This window comes from Sceloporus occidentalis, unplaced genomic scaffold (genome assembly GCF_023333645.1).
Source record: "Sceloporus occidentalis isolate IW3139 unplaced genomic scaffold, rSceOcc1.0.p SCAF_79, whole genome shotgun sequence".
Lineage (NCBI taxonomy): Eukaryota > Metazoa > Chordata > Lepidosauria > Squamata > Phrynosomatidae > Sceloporus > Sceloporus occidentalis.
The window spans coordinates 3,093,569-3,106,496 of NW_028317059.1; the positions used below are offsets into that span (position 1 = coordinate 3,093,569).

Genomic DNA, 12,928 nt, shown 5'->3' on the forward strand with positions numbered 1-12,928 from the left:
AGGGTCATCCATGGAGTAGGTAAGGAGGGTATAAATTATATAGGTAAGGTGGGCCATAATGTCACTTGCCAATCATACGAACTATAAGGTTAAAAGGTCTCTGGTGAATACATGGTTGTCTGGCTTATATAGTGGTTATCCAATGGTATTGGTCATTTCAGCAGCACCCCAAAATCTGAATTTATACAACTTTTAGGGTGTGCTTCCTTTTGTATTTATTTGTATCTATATTGTCATTTTTAATATGTCAGCGCTCTATAAATAAAATGTAATGTACTGAGTTTCTATCATATAAGGACATAAGCTCTGCTATAAAGCAATTATCACTGTGTGTGACGTGAGAAATGAGGTGACATCCATATATCACACAACTACATGGTTCAAGCCCCAGGTTTAAAGATAAACTGAAACTTACATAGCAATATCAACTGAAACAAACTTCCCTTTTAGTGCCGCTGTACCATACAACCCACTGTAGCCAATGCTCAAAAAAAAATAATATTTATTTCTAGCTAATCTACTTCTGTAAGATAAGTTGTTTTATTTTTACATAAGAAATACCTACTGAACCAGTCCAGCACTTTGACCCCTGGAAACAGCTTTGGAATACTGCATCTTTGCTGTAGCATGTTCTTTGACTGTACCAACATGTGTGACACCTTCAACGGTCCTTAGAAATAAAGCATATATTTCATTATTAAAAAAAAATGTCTGGTGACATAACAAGAGGCCATTCACTAACACTTGAGAAAAGTAGTGTTCAATATAAAGCAGTGGAAATGATTATTTATATTATTATTAATTCAGTACTTCCAGAGGTTACGCAATCAGAACTGATGTCAATATTATTGTGAAGAGGACTTGATTAGTTATAGCTTGTTGATCCAATGTGAAATCAGTGTGAATGGAGTAATTGCTCCGGGAGCACAAATTTATCTTTGCACGTGTGCTCAGTTGAAGAAGTTGCAGGAAAGCTGAGAGTGTTGGATCTGCCTGTGCCCCGATTCATGACCGTTTGTTCCTGACACGTGGTCCGTTATCGTGAACAAGGTGATGATTTTCTGCAGAGCTACTCAGAACCTATCATTAAATTTATATACTCATCATGTCTTTGTCTGTAAGCAAACATACAAAATCAGCAGAGGATCAAATATTTTTTTTTGTCACTGTATATATGAACTTAAAATGTCTTTTGTCTAAAAAAAATTATTATGTATACATATATATTATATATACATAATAATTTAACAACATTTAACATTTTTCATTATCCTTCATTTTGGCAAGAAGCTGCCACTGAGAAGGCAAAGATTGTTTTTTAACAACAAAAAACCCCACAAGAATAAACATGTAGGCAAAGTGTACAAGACTATAAAAGAAGATGGTTATAGCCGAGTACTTAAGTTCATAATTAATACCCTCTAGCAGTGGTATAATATTCGACACAAAAGGTACATATTCTGTATATTAATTTTGTATTTACAGGCATTACTGGTGAGGTCATATCAGGACTGCATCTCCCATAATGCTCTTTCAGCTCAGCTACTGGCTGAGGAGGATGGGAGATGTAGTCCTGCAGCAGCTGAAGGGCTGCAGGTTGGACACCCTTGTTCTAGAGCATGAGGCCTCCTGGGAAGGCAACCTAGAACACTAGAAGGTATCACTGCCCCATCAGCATTTTCTTGTTTTATAGCATTTTTTTAGAAATCTAACCTTAACTGATTTAATACAATAAAAGTATTAAGACGCTCACATGCTGAAGTTGGTGATAAAGGCAGTTTTAGGAAGTTCCACATGAAAAATTGCCTCTCGGGATATATTCAACTGATTGTAGACTTCGGTTGTGATTTTAGTACGTGCAAAACGAGATGTTATTTTGCAATCAATATGAAAGCTGTTGGCAATCACCGCTGCATCTTTCTAAAAAAAAATCAACCAACAAGATACAAAATAAATAGTATGATTCAACATAAAATACAAAATAGCTTTTCCATGATCATAAGTGATAATAAAATCTACTTAATATACTAGTTTATTAAAGTATGAAAAGGCCCACAATATCTGTTACTTTGTTGAAGTTGTTAAAAATATTCAACAGAAGAAAAGAAAAATAAATAAATAAATAAAAAGGGGGAAAAAAACACAAAACAAAACAAAAAAAATTCAACAGAGTAGCGTAATATTAAGGCTATAATAATGTCCTTTTAGTGTCCCCGTGTAGTACCGAATTTTTTAAGGAAAAAAATCTATTTCTTACAGCCTTTCAAATTAAATGAACTATAACTATGGCCGCATAAGCTTATTATCTAGGACCTCTGTTCAAATAACAGCTGAAGCTTGTTTATCGGCAGCTTCTACTCATTTCCAGTATCATAGTAATCATCAATTATTTCAGATTTTCTCTAATGATTTTTATTTATTCGTGTAGTATTTTGAGTGTCATAACAAAATGCACTTTTGGCACAATATGTATGTTCTAAACAAAGTTCACATTTCCTGCATAATCCCTGTATTGGTTTTTGGCAAATGTAGAGAACAGTTTTTAAACATAGAGTTAAAACTTAAAATACAATTCTGCTTTTCATTTTTTTCTATTTCTTTTTTTCATTTTGTAATGCAGTTTTACATGGAACGTATTTATATCTTATTCACCATTTATACTATAATAGGAAAAACATTAAAGGAAAATGACCATTAACACATTTTGAACACATACCTTACTTTCATGACTCAGGCAAAGAACAGATAAGTTTACAAGAAATAAAGAAAAATGAATATAATGCTTCATGATCTTCATTCTGAACTGCGAAAATTGTTAAGTTGTTGGAAATACACAAAGCTAAAATGTTAATAAATAGCTTTTAGATTAATAGGTAACATTTCTCTGGAAGTGTATTGTGAAACTTTAGTCAAACTATGCCCCCTCCAAGAAATGTAGATATTGGAAATGAATTTTGGAGGGTTAGAGTAAAGATAAGTAGATCAATATGTTTCCTTCACAAAAATTGATAGGTAGGAATGTAAAAAAAAAAAAAAGTGTAATTAACGCAGCGTATAGTAACACATATTATTATTATTTATTGTTTTATATAGCGCCATCAAATTCCATAGCGCTGTACAATGGGTAGACAGGACAGGTAACTCACCTGACCAAATTCAAGAGAACTCAACTAACTAAGCATATAATAACTAAAAATCTGGTTGATATTGAGTTGCTGTCAAATTAAAAAAAATTAGCATTATGTCAGGTCCAGTTGAAATCAACAGCTCTCAGGTTGAATAACCTGTTTGATTTATGAAGAGTTTGACCAGTTCTGGGACAGCTTCCATCCACCTGATAAAATGCATGGAAGTTTCAGCTGATCAACTAAACGTCCAACTCTGCTTCAATCAACTCTTTGTGCATTTTAAATAGTAAATGGGGAATCGTTCGCAAGATAAGTTTTATCAGGAAAGACTAAGGGATTTCAATATGTATAGCTTAGGGGAGGGAAACGAGAGGGGAGATGTGATAGAAACATTTAAATACATAAAATGATTTAACAAAATACATGAGCAGCAAAAAGAAGAAATGGGCAGGAGGACAATGTTTAAAAGTTGCTAAAGACAGATGCTTAGAGGTAAGGTAAGGACATGTTATGTTAGAGTGGTAGACACAGTGAAACAAATTAAACATGTTTAGGTGTGACATCATGGCTGAATATTAAATAATATTAATAATGTGTATATGGAAATGACAAACAGTGGGAAATGACAAACAGTGAAAAACTCTCTGAGGATGTTAGGGACTGCCATCAAATTGCAGATGCCGAACTTGATAAGCATTGCATTTGGGCCAGACTATCAGGAGCAGCAATAGCGTCTTTAGCTTTGGGGCCACCCTAGGCCCGACCTAGGAAAGCGCTTCCAGGACCCCAGGGCATCAGGAGATGACATCATTTGTCAGCCTGTTTTAATGAAGTCTATTGAGGCACAGCCCTTGTACCTGTCACATTGTGCAGTAGGACATGGGGAAGCTTGAGATGGGGAACCTTGAGAGGGACTGCTGTCCCTTGGACCTGCTGACCTAAGCTGGTATCTGTCACTGAGGAGCAGACCAAGGAACTGAAATAATGTGTCTAGTGCAGAAATAATTACACACACCACCAGACTCATAAGAAAATAAGTACCACTATAAGGGGTTTTGTTCCACTACCATCTTTGGCGCTCCCACATTTTTCATTATTGATGCGTGCAGTGGTCTTCAGATTATTTTTCATTATTCATGCCAGTAACATGCAAAGAACGCAGTGTATAACTTTGCCACTAGGTGTCACTTTCCAACAAAATCTGTGAGATTCCTTAGGAGAGGGTTATTTTCCCCATGTCTGCATTCCTATGGCAGGCTGTCTCAATTACAAATGCCTAGTTATTATTAATTTTTAATAACAGAGACATAAGAAAGTTGGATAAAAATCAAAGAAAACAAATGAGAAACACCATCTGGGTCTGTTTACTAAGTTGAGTTGTCAGTCTCAACTTTAGTTGGATTCCTTCTCATGCTAGCAATCATAAAACACTTATATACTCACTAACATATATATTTATCAAGCTAATTTAGAGTGTATTTTAACATTAAATTGTACAGGTTACAGTAAACAGCATGAGAGCTGAATGACAACTCACATTTCCTCTCCCGAATCTCCCAAAAGTTAAAAATTAAGTAAAGTAACTCTTTAAAGAAGCACAGGTCCCCTCTAGAGATCCCCTCACCCACCTTCCACCCCTTTCATGTGTCCTTCCTAAATACTCTGCCCTTATCTTCGGACCAAGAAATGAGCCCAGTCCAAAAGTAGGCCTAAAAAAAGACTGACACTTAACAAAAAAACTGAGAATTCAATGTGAGCTCTGTGTCTTGGGCAAAAAAGTCAATTTACCTTGAATGATTGTGTAATGTTAAATAAATATTTTCTAAGCATTTGGGATATCTAAAGAAAATGTTTTGCTGCAATTTAAACATTTCACACCTTCACCCTGATGGTTGAAAAGTACATATTGTAAGCTCATTTGAGCAGGGCCCTCTTCACTTGTTGATTCTCTATTATTATTTATTAATATTATCTTTTATTTATATAGCGGCAACAATTTACGCATCGCTTAATACAATACATATATTCAAGGGGTCTGACAAGACGAGAATTGACAGACTAAGACAAACCGATACATTAGGTGGAGAGAGCCTTATAACCTTGAGGGAATGGGGTGACAAACACAAGACACAGAGAAAGGGTGAGAGGTAGTGTGGTGGTCGTATCAATGACAAGGAGGTTCTAGCAGCTAAGACGGTGCGGCTTCTCAGAAGAAGTAGGTTTTGAGATGCTTCTTGAATGTTGGGAGGGTGAATGCTGAAGGTTTGGTGGAAGTAGATTCCAGAAATATGGGGCAGGCTGAGTGAAATCTTGTAGACGGGAAAAGGAAGAGGTGATAAGTGAGGAGGAGAGCCTTAGCCCATGGGAAGAACGTAATGATCATGTTGGAGAGTATTTGCTTATGAAGGTAGAAATGTATGGAGGAGCAGTGTTATGGAGGGCCTTATATGTCAGTACCAGGATATTAAATTCAATTCTAAAGGTAATAGGGAGCCAGTGGAGGGTTTCACAGAGTGGGGAAGCAGAAGAGCAGCGTCAAGCAAGGAAGATAAGCCTAACAGCAGCATATGTCATCTTCTTATGTCATATACTACTTGTTATGTCCTGTCTACCCGTGTACAGTGCTGCAATATCTAACTGCACTATATATAACACAATAAATATTAATAATAACCAGCATCATGATGTTATGTATTCCTATTCACAAGCCACTATTGTTCCCGTATTCCCATATATTTACCCAATACTACTTTCAATAATTTGAAAACCAGGGGAAATTGGCATTTATTTGCATAGACGTTTGTTTGGAGCCACTCTCTCCTTTGTGTGCATATTCACAGAGCACTTAAATCGTGTCAGCTGTCCTTAATTATCCTGTGTACTCCTAGCTCAGACATATTTTCTGTCTGCCATTGATACACATGCCTTAGGTTACCCTCAAATAGTCAATGGTGCCTGGATTTGTTAGATAACATAAAAGCTTCAATATTTCACATAATTGGTTTCCTTGTACGTGTAATTCAATCCAAACTGAAACTGAACAGATGCTATATGACGTTCGTTCAAAATGTTAAATAAAAGGATACATTATGCCAATGTGTTAATGGTAAAACACAACCCAGTTGGTAAAATAAACAGTGCTCCTTACATCCGTATTTACTTGGTGATTCTACATGGCATATGAATTCTGAAGGCATTTCTCAAACTCCCTTGGAATTTTGTTAACTTTGTTAAAACTTGTTTATGTATTTAAACATTTCTATCAAATCTCTCCCTTATTTTCTCCAAGCTTTACATTTTGTAGAGGTTCACTAGAGGATAATCAATCCTTAATGTTTAGGATGAGGTAGGAAAGGTTAGTAAATTGATGCCTTATTTTAATGAGCACAGCCAAACAAGAGACATAATGTACCAGCATAGACTTTCTCATGAACTTAAAAAAGATTTGGAAGAAGGGTGTATGGCAGGTCATAAAGTGGTGTCTTACAACAAGTTGAGCATTTGGAAAAGTACCAGTTCCAATTAAGTGTAGGACTGGGGGACATCTCAAGCTGGATAGTAATGAATGATGCAATGTGTGATGTCCATGGATAATATATGGGTTTCTAGTGTGTTAGGCAAATTTTGTCTTTAGAACCTTGTTTACTGCACCATGTATTTCATTATTAACTCTTTTTGCCCCCCAAGAATATGGTTAAACTTGTACATTTGTAAGTACTTCCCTCAAGGGAACCCACAACACTGTGATTTTGTTGGTGAGAGGCGTAGACAGAGAGACAGACAATGAGAGAGACAGACAATGAGACCTCCACTCATTATTCTTGGTCAGTAAGTAATTCCCACCTAGGCTTCCCATATGAGTTGGGCCACCAGAGCTGATAATGTGACCTTTGCAGTCACGCCTGTGACTTCATATAATGGCAGAGAAGTTTTCATTCCAATTCGCACATGTAGAATATCACTGAGATCAGTAAAGTTTTGAAGGTTACTGGACATCCAGACTATATATTCTTTGAGGTCCATTTACTAAACCTCTAAAAAAAAATAAGGGGGAGATGAAAATTAAATTAATAAGAAACCTCATGACATTATTAAGACCATGCCTTAAATGTTTATATAGTACACAGCACTATTTTTGGCCATAACACATAAAAAGGACTTTAAGGTCTTGGAAATAGTCCAGATGCGTCCAATAAAATTAATAAAAGATATGGAAAATTTTACTTATGAGCAAAATGGTAGCCAAATGAGGTTATTTCATAGTAGGTGTGTATGAGGGCATACTTTTCTTTTTGGTATGTGAATATTTTTCTTTTGAAGTTTAGTACAAATAGAACTGAATTTTTGAGGCGAGCATATAAAATATCCCTTTCTTTTTTCTGCATAAGTGCTTAGCAGTTGGCACTTGTAATAAGCTGAAACCTTGCCAGGTAGGGGGGGGGGGTGGTACTGTTAAGAAGTAGTATCTCAAATTGGGTATATGCTCGAGTACAGGCAACTTTAGCCCAGAACATTTATATTATTAAGATATGCAACAACAATTTGACTAAACAGCAAACACTGAATATGTAAACTTCAACAGGGTATATGGATAATCTAAAAGCTCTGGATATAAACAGATTTAATTCAAACGTAAAAAAATGAATACAGATTTAGCTATGGATTATTTTCCAATCGTTTTGATAAAATGTACCGGTATATGACAAAAATACAATTCCCTTTTCAATTTCAATACTGATTCTTTTAGCGGCAAACAAAGCGCGAGATGGTTGACGCAATTTTGGCGTTAGCAGATGAAGTACTGTCCGTTGTCCATTTTGCCCTCTTCACTGTTCTAGACTGGACCGGCCTGCCAATGAAGGGGGGCTCTGGAACTTTAAGGCCAGCGGCCACCTAATCACATAAGTCCAGCAGAACACCAGGCCTGGTTCTAGAGTTTAAAAAACTGAATATGGAACACACTATTCAAAGAATTCACCTTGTTACACACCAACCCAAACATCTCTTTCCAGGTTAGAATCATGGGAAGTGGCACGGTCATTCTTAATGTTATTGCTTATTTTTTTCCAGTGAGTGAAAATAATATTTTTGAGCAGATGTCCTAATTTAGGATCTTTTGGGACATAACATCATCCGCAGCTGTGAGCTAGAGCTTGTATAATTGTTCCAGTCTTTAGGACAAACCAGTGAAATGGTGATGGATAACTCAGCTGCACTATAATGTATCCTGTTACGTCTATTGACAGTTGTCATAGGCAGAATTTAGATAAAACAGCGAAGTGCATAAAACGACGTCATTAAATAAACAGTGATATCAGATAAAGCGGGCAACAAGGAGGAAACCAAAACTAATCTCTGCTTCCACAATACTGTATTATGAATCGGTGACAGCAATTGTTTTAAAAATAAACACATTTTTTTAGTTATACTACGGTTTTCAACTTTAGTTGCATTACATTAGCACAGTCATAATTCACTACCGAAAGTGTGAATATTTACCTATAATAGCCATAACAATAGTATATAACAATATACAACGGTCATATATTTATATCATTCTTTTAGGAAACGAATGTAAAAACTTACTATGAATTTGTTATATTGAGGATTTATTTGTTCATTTTTTAAATTTTTTAAATATCAAAAAGAATCATTAGTTAAAAATACCCCTCAATTTATGTAACTTTAAATTAGCATTGGGATGGGTGCTTTATTTTCACAATATAAGGAAGTAGCCATTTTTTTTCCTGCTGTGCATCAGCGGATTCCATAACTTTCCTGCCCTCACGGTACAGAGTTCTTTCCTTTGGGGAAGCTGAGCACATTTAAAGTGACCACATTAATTAAATATATTAATATTAATCTTGTATTGAATATGATGTTCCAGCTTACACTGGATATCTCATAGTGGTAAATAAATTAGGAAATTAAACTCAGGAAATTGAATTCAAAGGAAAATAAATCTCACCAAAGGGTGTTCACAGTGCCCAAAAGTTTCGTAAGTTTAGAAGAATACCAAACCCGTCTGTAGTGAGTTTCCTGTGCAGTTTAAAGAGATGTTGATTAGTATAATAATGTTTGACGCTTTAAAAACATGTGCTTGATGCTTTCTACTAAATGTTTAGTGCTGGTCTGGTACACAGTTTTTCCTCCTTTTAACTCTACTCTTACTTTTTAAACCACTTGCGTTTTACAAAATAGCCTCCAGTATCTTAGATTCCTTTTACCCCACCTTCTTTATCATAGTAATTCTATTTACCCTTTGCAATTAGCTCTCTCCAATTATATACCCACCCTTTCCCTAGGGCAGCTACCTTCTGGTTGCATCTTTCATTTGTTAAATATGGCCCTAAATTCTGTGTATGTCTACAAACAGCATTCAAATTTGAAGTATGGAGCTCAGTTTTCCAAAATAGAGCAACTGGGAAGAAGAACAAAAGGAAGATAATCATCTGTTTGCTTACAACTTTATAGAATTTGAAATTCTCTAAAACCCACTTATACTCTATAGACTGGTTGGATTTCAAAATCTGCATGCCACTAAATCAGATTGTTACAATGTGAACTATTCTTTTCTCAACATGCACTGTAGGTCCACTAGGGTGTCATTGACATCCAAAGGGACAAAGGTGCTACTGGACCTCGTTGGAACAACCCTGTCCTTGAATTATACAGCAAAGGCATGGTGAGGAACAGTGACGCTTGAAAGGGGACCTCTTGAATTCTTGGACATAAGACTGTAGGTGAGGAATGGAGCCTAAAATAATTAATTTGCATGTAGAGCCACATGGTGATGTAACAGTAGTCTTGAAGGCTATTACTTTTAATCTCTATATTTGCATGCAGTTCTGCTAGTACAATATACAGAATACTTAAAACTTCTACATTTAGGTTGGTAAACAATTAGCTTTCTAGACAAAGAAAGGGTAATGTAAGTGGAATGGTGGGATATAGGCAGATGACATTGAAATATCAGGAGAAAATGTAACACTTAGTAGTAGGTAAATTATGCATAATATACATTTAAAATAATAAACTGCAATATATATATATGTATATACTGTATTGCAATAACAACTAAAACCGAGACAGATTTGGGGATTTTTACCTATTTTTATAGCAGTGGTAAAGCTGTATTTCTACAATTACACATAACTCATGACCAAGCATATTGTGGATCAAAAGGAAACAAAACTAGACAAAATAAAGACATTTTCTGTTCTTGGAGCTTAATTATTCCATAAATGTTCTACAATCATTGGAACAATTACTTTTCAAAACCCTGACTTCTAATCCCAAAAGTTCTCAAAATATCTGTAATTCTATGCTATTTTCTTAAAGTATCTAGGGGGCAAAAGTAAATTCACTTTATCATACACATATGGTACTGTTCTACTCATATTACAACACAGATTCCTTGCTTTCTCCCCTCTCTGGACAAAATTTTCATGCTGTGTCTGCTCAGCTCAGAAGAAAGACATACAGCTGAATGCTGCTTCAGTTCAACAATTTAGTCTGAATTTCCAGGTGAGTCATCTTAATTTTAACAAAAAAAACCAAACATATAATTATTAAAATTTGCTTTATTGAGTGTATTTCTACAGACTGGGTTAATTTATTCCAGGAGACAGATTACTTTTCCCGACTCCTTTATAACTTTTTAAATGTTCTGACTTTAGCCTAGCTTGTATTGATGTAAATTGCAGAGAGTGTAAGATGTTAATGTAACCATGTGTGCATTCTTTAGGGTATTCTAGAATGCAATGTTTAGTGCAAAAAAGTCATTTCATCCCAAGAGTCTATGAAAAATGTACATTTTAAATGTCTTATGACTGCGTAAGGCTATAAATAAGGACTATACACAGATGCAAACATTTAAAAGAGACGTGTGAATTCTTATAGTCATTATTTTAAATGGGACTGGATTAAATGCCTAAAATAAATGTATTGCTAGTTATTGAATGCCAATCATTGCATAGATTCCAAAGGAAACTTGGATGAAATAATTATTATTATAAATAAAAATCCATTCTTTTATTATAAATGTTATTTATTTTTAAATCCTACTTTTTTTATTGCAGTCTTGTGCTACATCTATCTCTAACATTTAGTCCAGCCTGCAGTGCCTTCTGTTTATTTATTTATTTACTTACTTATAGCAATGTATATATCATGAGAATCCTTTCCAGCATTATTCTTACTAGATATAAAAATATTACAAAATAAAAGTTTTTAATGCAAGAAAAACCATATACATGGCTTGATAATGCTAGACTTTGATGCCAGGCTACCCTTAGCACTATTGCTAAAATCATATATCAATAAACAATGGAAATTGGCAAAAGGGATACTTTTGCTTTAGGGGTGTGGTTCAAGGCATGGCTAGGGGGCTTTTATGTGTCTTTGTGAACTATTTGTAGCTGTTTATGAAACTGAGTTAGGTATTTAGAAGAGCAACAATGTACTTTTTTACACTATTTAATTTATAAACATGTTCTAGTGTTTTATACACATTATACCCAGCAACATTCAGCAAAATGGGACATCAGGGGTGGAAAGAGGGCAGAGTGTGTGTCCTAAATAGAGTCTGTCCCTGCTAAACATTAGGAGGTAGGAAGTAAAGGGTTTTGTCTGTTTCAATTATATAGCCCATGTGTATTGAGAATAATAAGAGGCATAGTTCTTTTTTGGCTAAAGGGAAATGCCCTCTCCTGTTGTATGGGCTGATATTCACTACTGTTATCTTTTAAAACTCCCTATAAAAGGTTGTGGTTGTTTTATCCAGCAATAATATATTTAAATACATATGGTCCTAATATTTGCTTTAGCATATATATATATATATATATATATATATATATATGGCATTCTACATTGTATATTGTTGGGGGGGATAGGTTTTTGAAAGTATTTTAAATGAGATTTTACTGTAAGGCTATGATTATGAATGACCATAATTGTGTTCCACAAGAGTGTCAACATACCAATAAATGGCAACATACAAAACTAATACTCTAGAGATGCAGTCTTTAATCATTCTCAATGGTATGGTGTATTTAAGCGGAGTGGTGTCCCCCAGTCATTTCTCAAGACCAACCCACCAGTGACCCTGTGACATGTTTCTTCTGTGCCGATTGCTGTGACTTGACTTTATACGCCAGAAGAATGCGTGGTATTGGATATAAGGTATTACAGAGGCTGTGGCCGGTTACAAGGAACCAGTTCATTGATCGGTGGTGCATCGGGGAGGCCTATCACCTAAAAGGGTGATGCCTCTAGTAATAAAGCAGAGGGGCTACCACGTCCCCTAGAACAGTCATATACATCACTGGTCACTCTAATCATATGGGTCCAAAACTAATGTTCATACTGCAAATTTAAATTTATATCTCTATAAAATGCAAGAGTGATGAAATTGGCGTTTAAAGTAATGCTAAAACAAATGACTGCAATCAATTAGACATTAATCAAGCAACACACATAAAACACAATGAAAGATGTTTCTATTATACTGACACCAGCCGTTGTATCAGAACAGTAAATTTTGTTTTCTTTAGACTAGGGGACTAGACTGTTCCTTTAAATGTTGTTTTTGAAGCACTTGTCACTTGAAGAACTGTTAGATTGCTATCTTCATATCTAACTGCTTTTCTTGTAGACCACAAATGTGGATTCCAGTTTTTGTGTATTGGAGAATCCCTCAGTTTTTCTGATAACAGCCAGAATTGGTACATGGTGTCAATTAATCAAATTTAATGTTAGAGAAACATTCTGGGGGGATTACTACATGTGATGTTACT

The 12,928-nt window shown here is 35.2% G+C and overlaps 1 protein-coding gene across 1 annotated transcript in view; it reads right to left on the reverse strand.

The window, feature by feature from the left end:
- The window catches only part of LOC149285444 (inter-alpha-trypsin inhibitor heavy chain H3-like), a 32,050-nt gene extending 19,680 nt beyond the window's left edge, over positions 1-12,370 (reverse strand). Inside the window, exons 1-3 of the mRNA XM_089495371.1 lie at positions 12,230-12,370; positions 1,754-1,920; positions 566-670 (exon numbers count right to left, since the gene is read on the reverse strand). Of these exons, the coding sequence (XP_089351497.1) occupies positions 566-670; positions 1,754-1,920; positions 12,230-12,370 (413 nt within the window). The remainder of the gene's footprint in view (positions 1-565; positions 671-1,753; positions 1,921-12,229) is intronic.
- Positions 12,371-12,928: the final 558 nt, after the last annotated feature.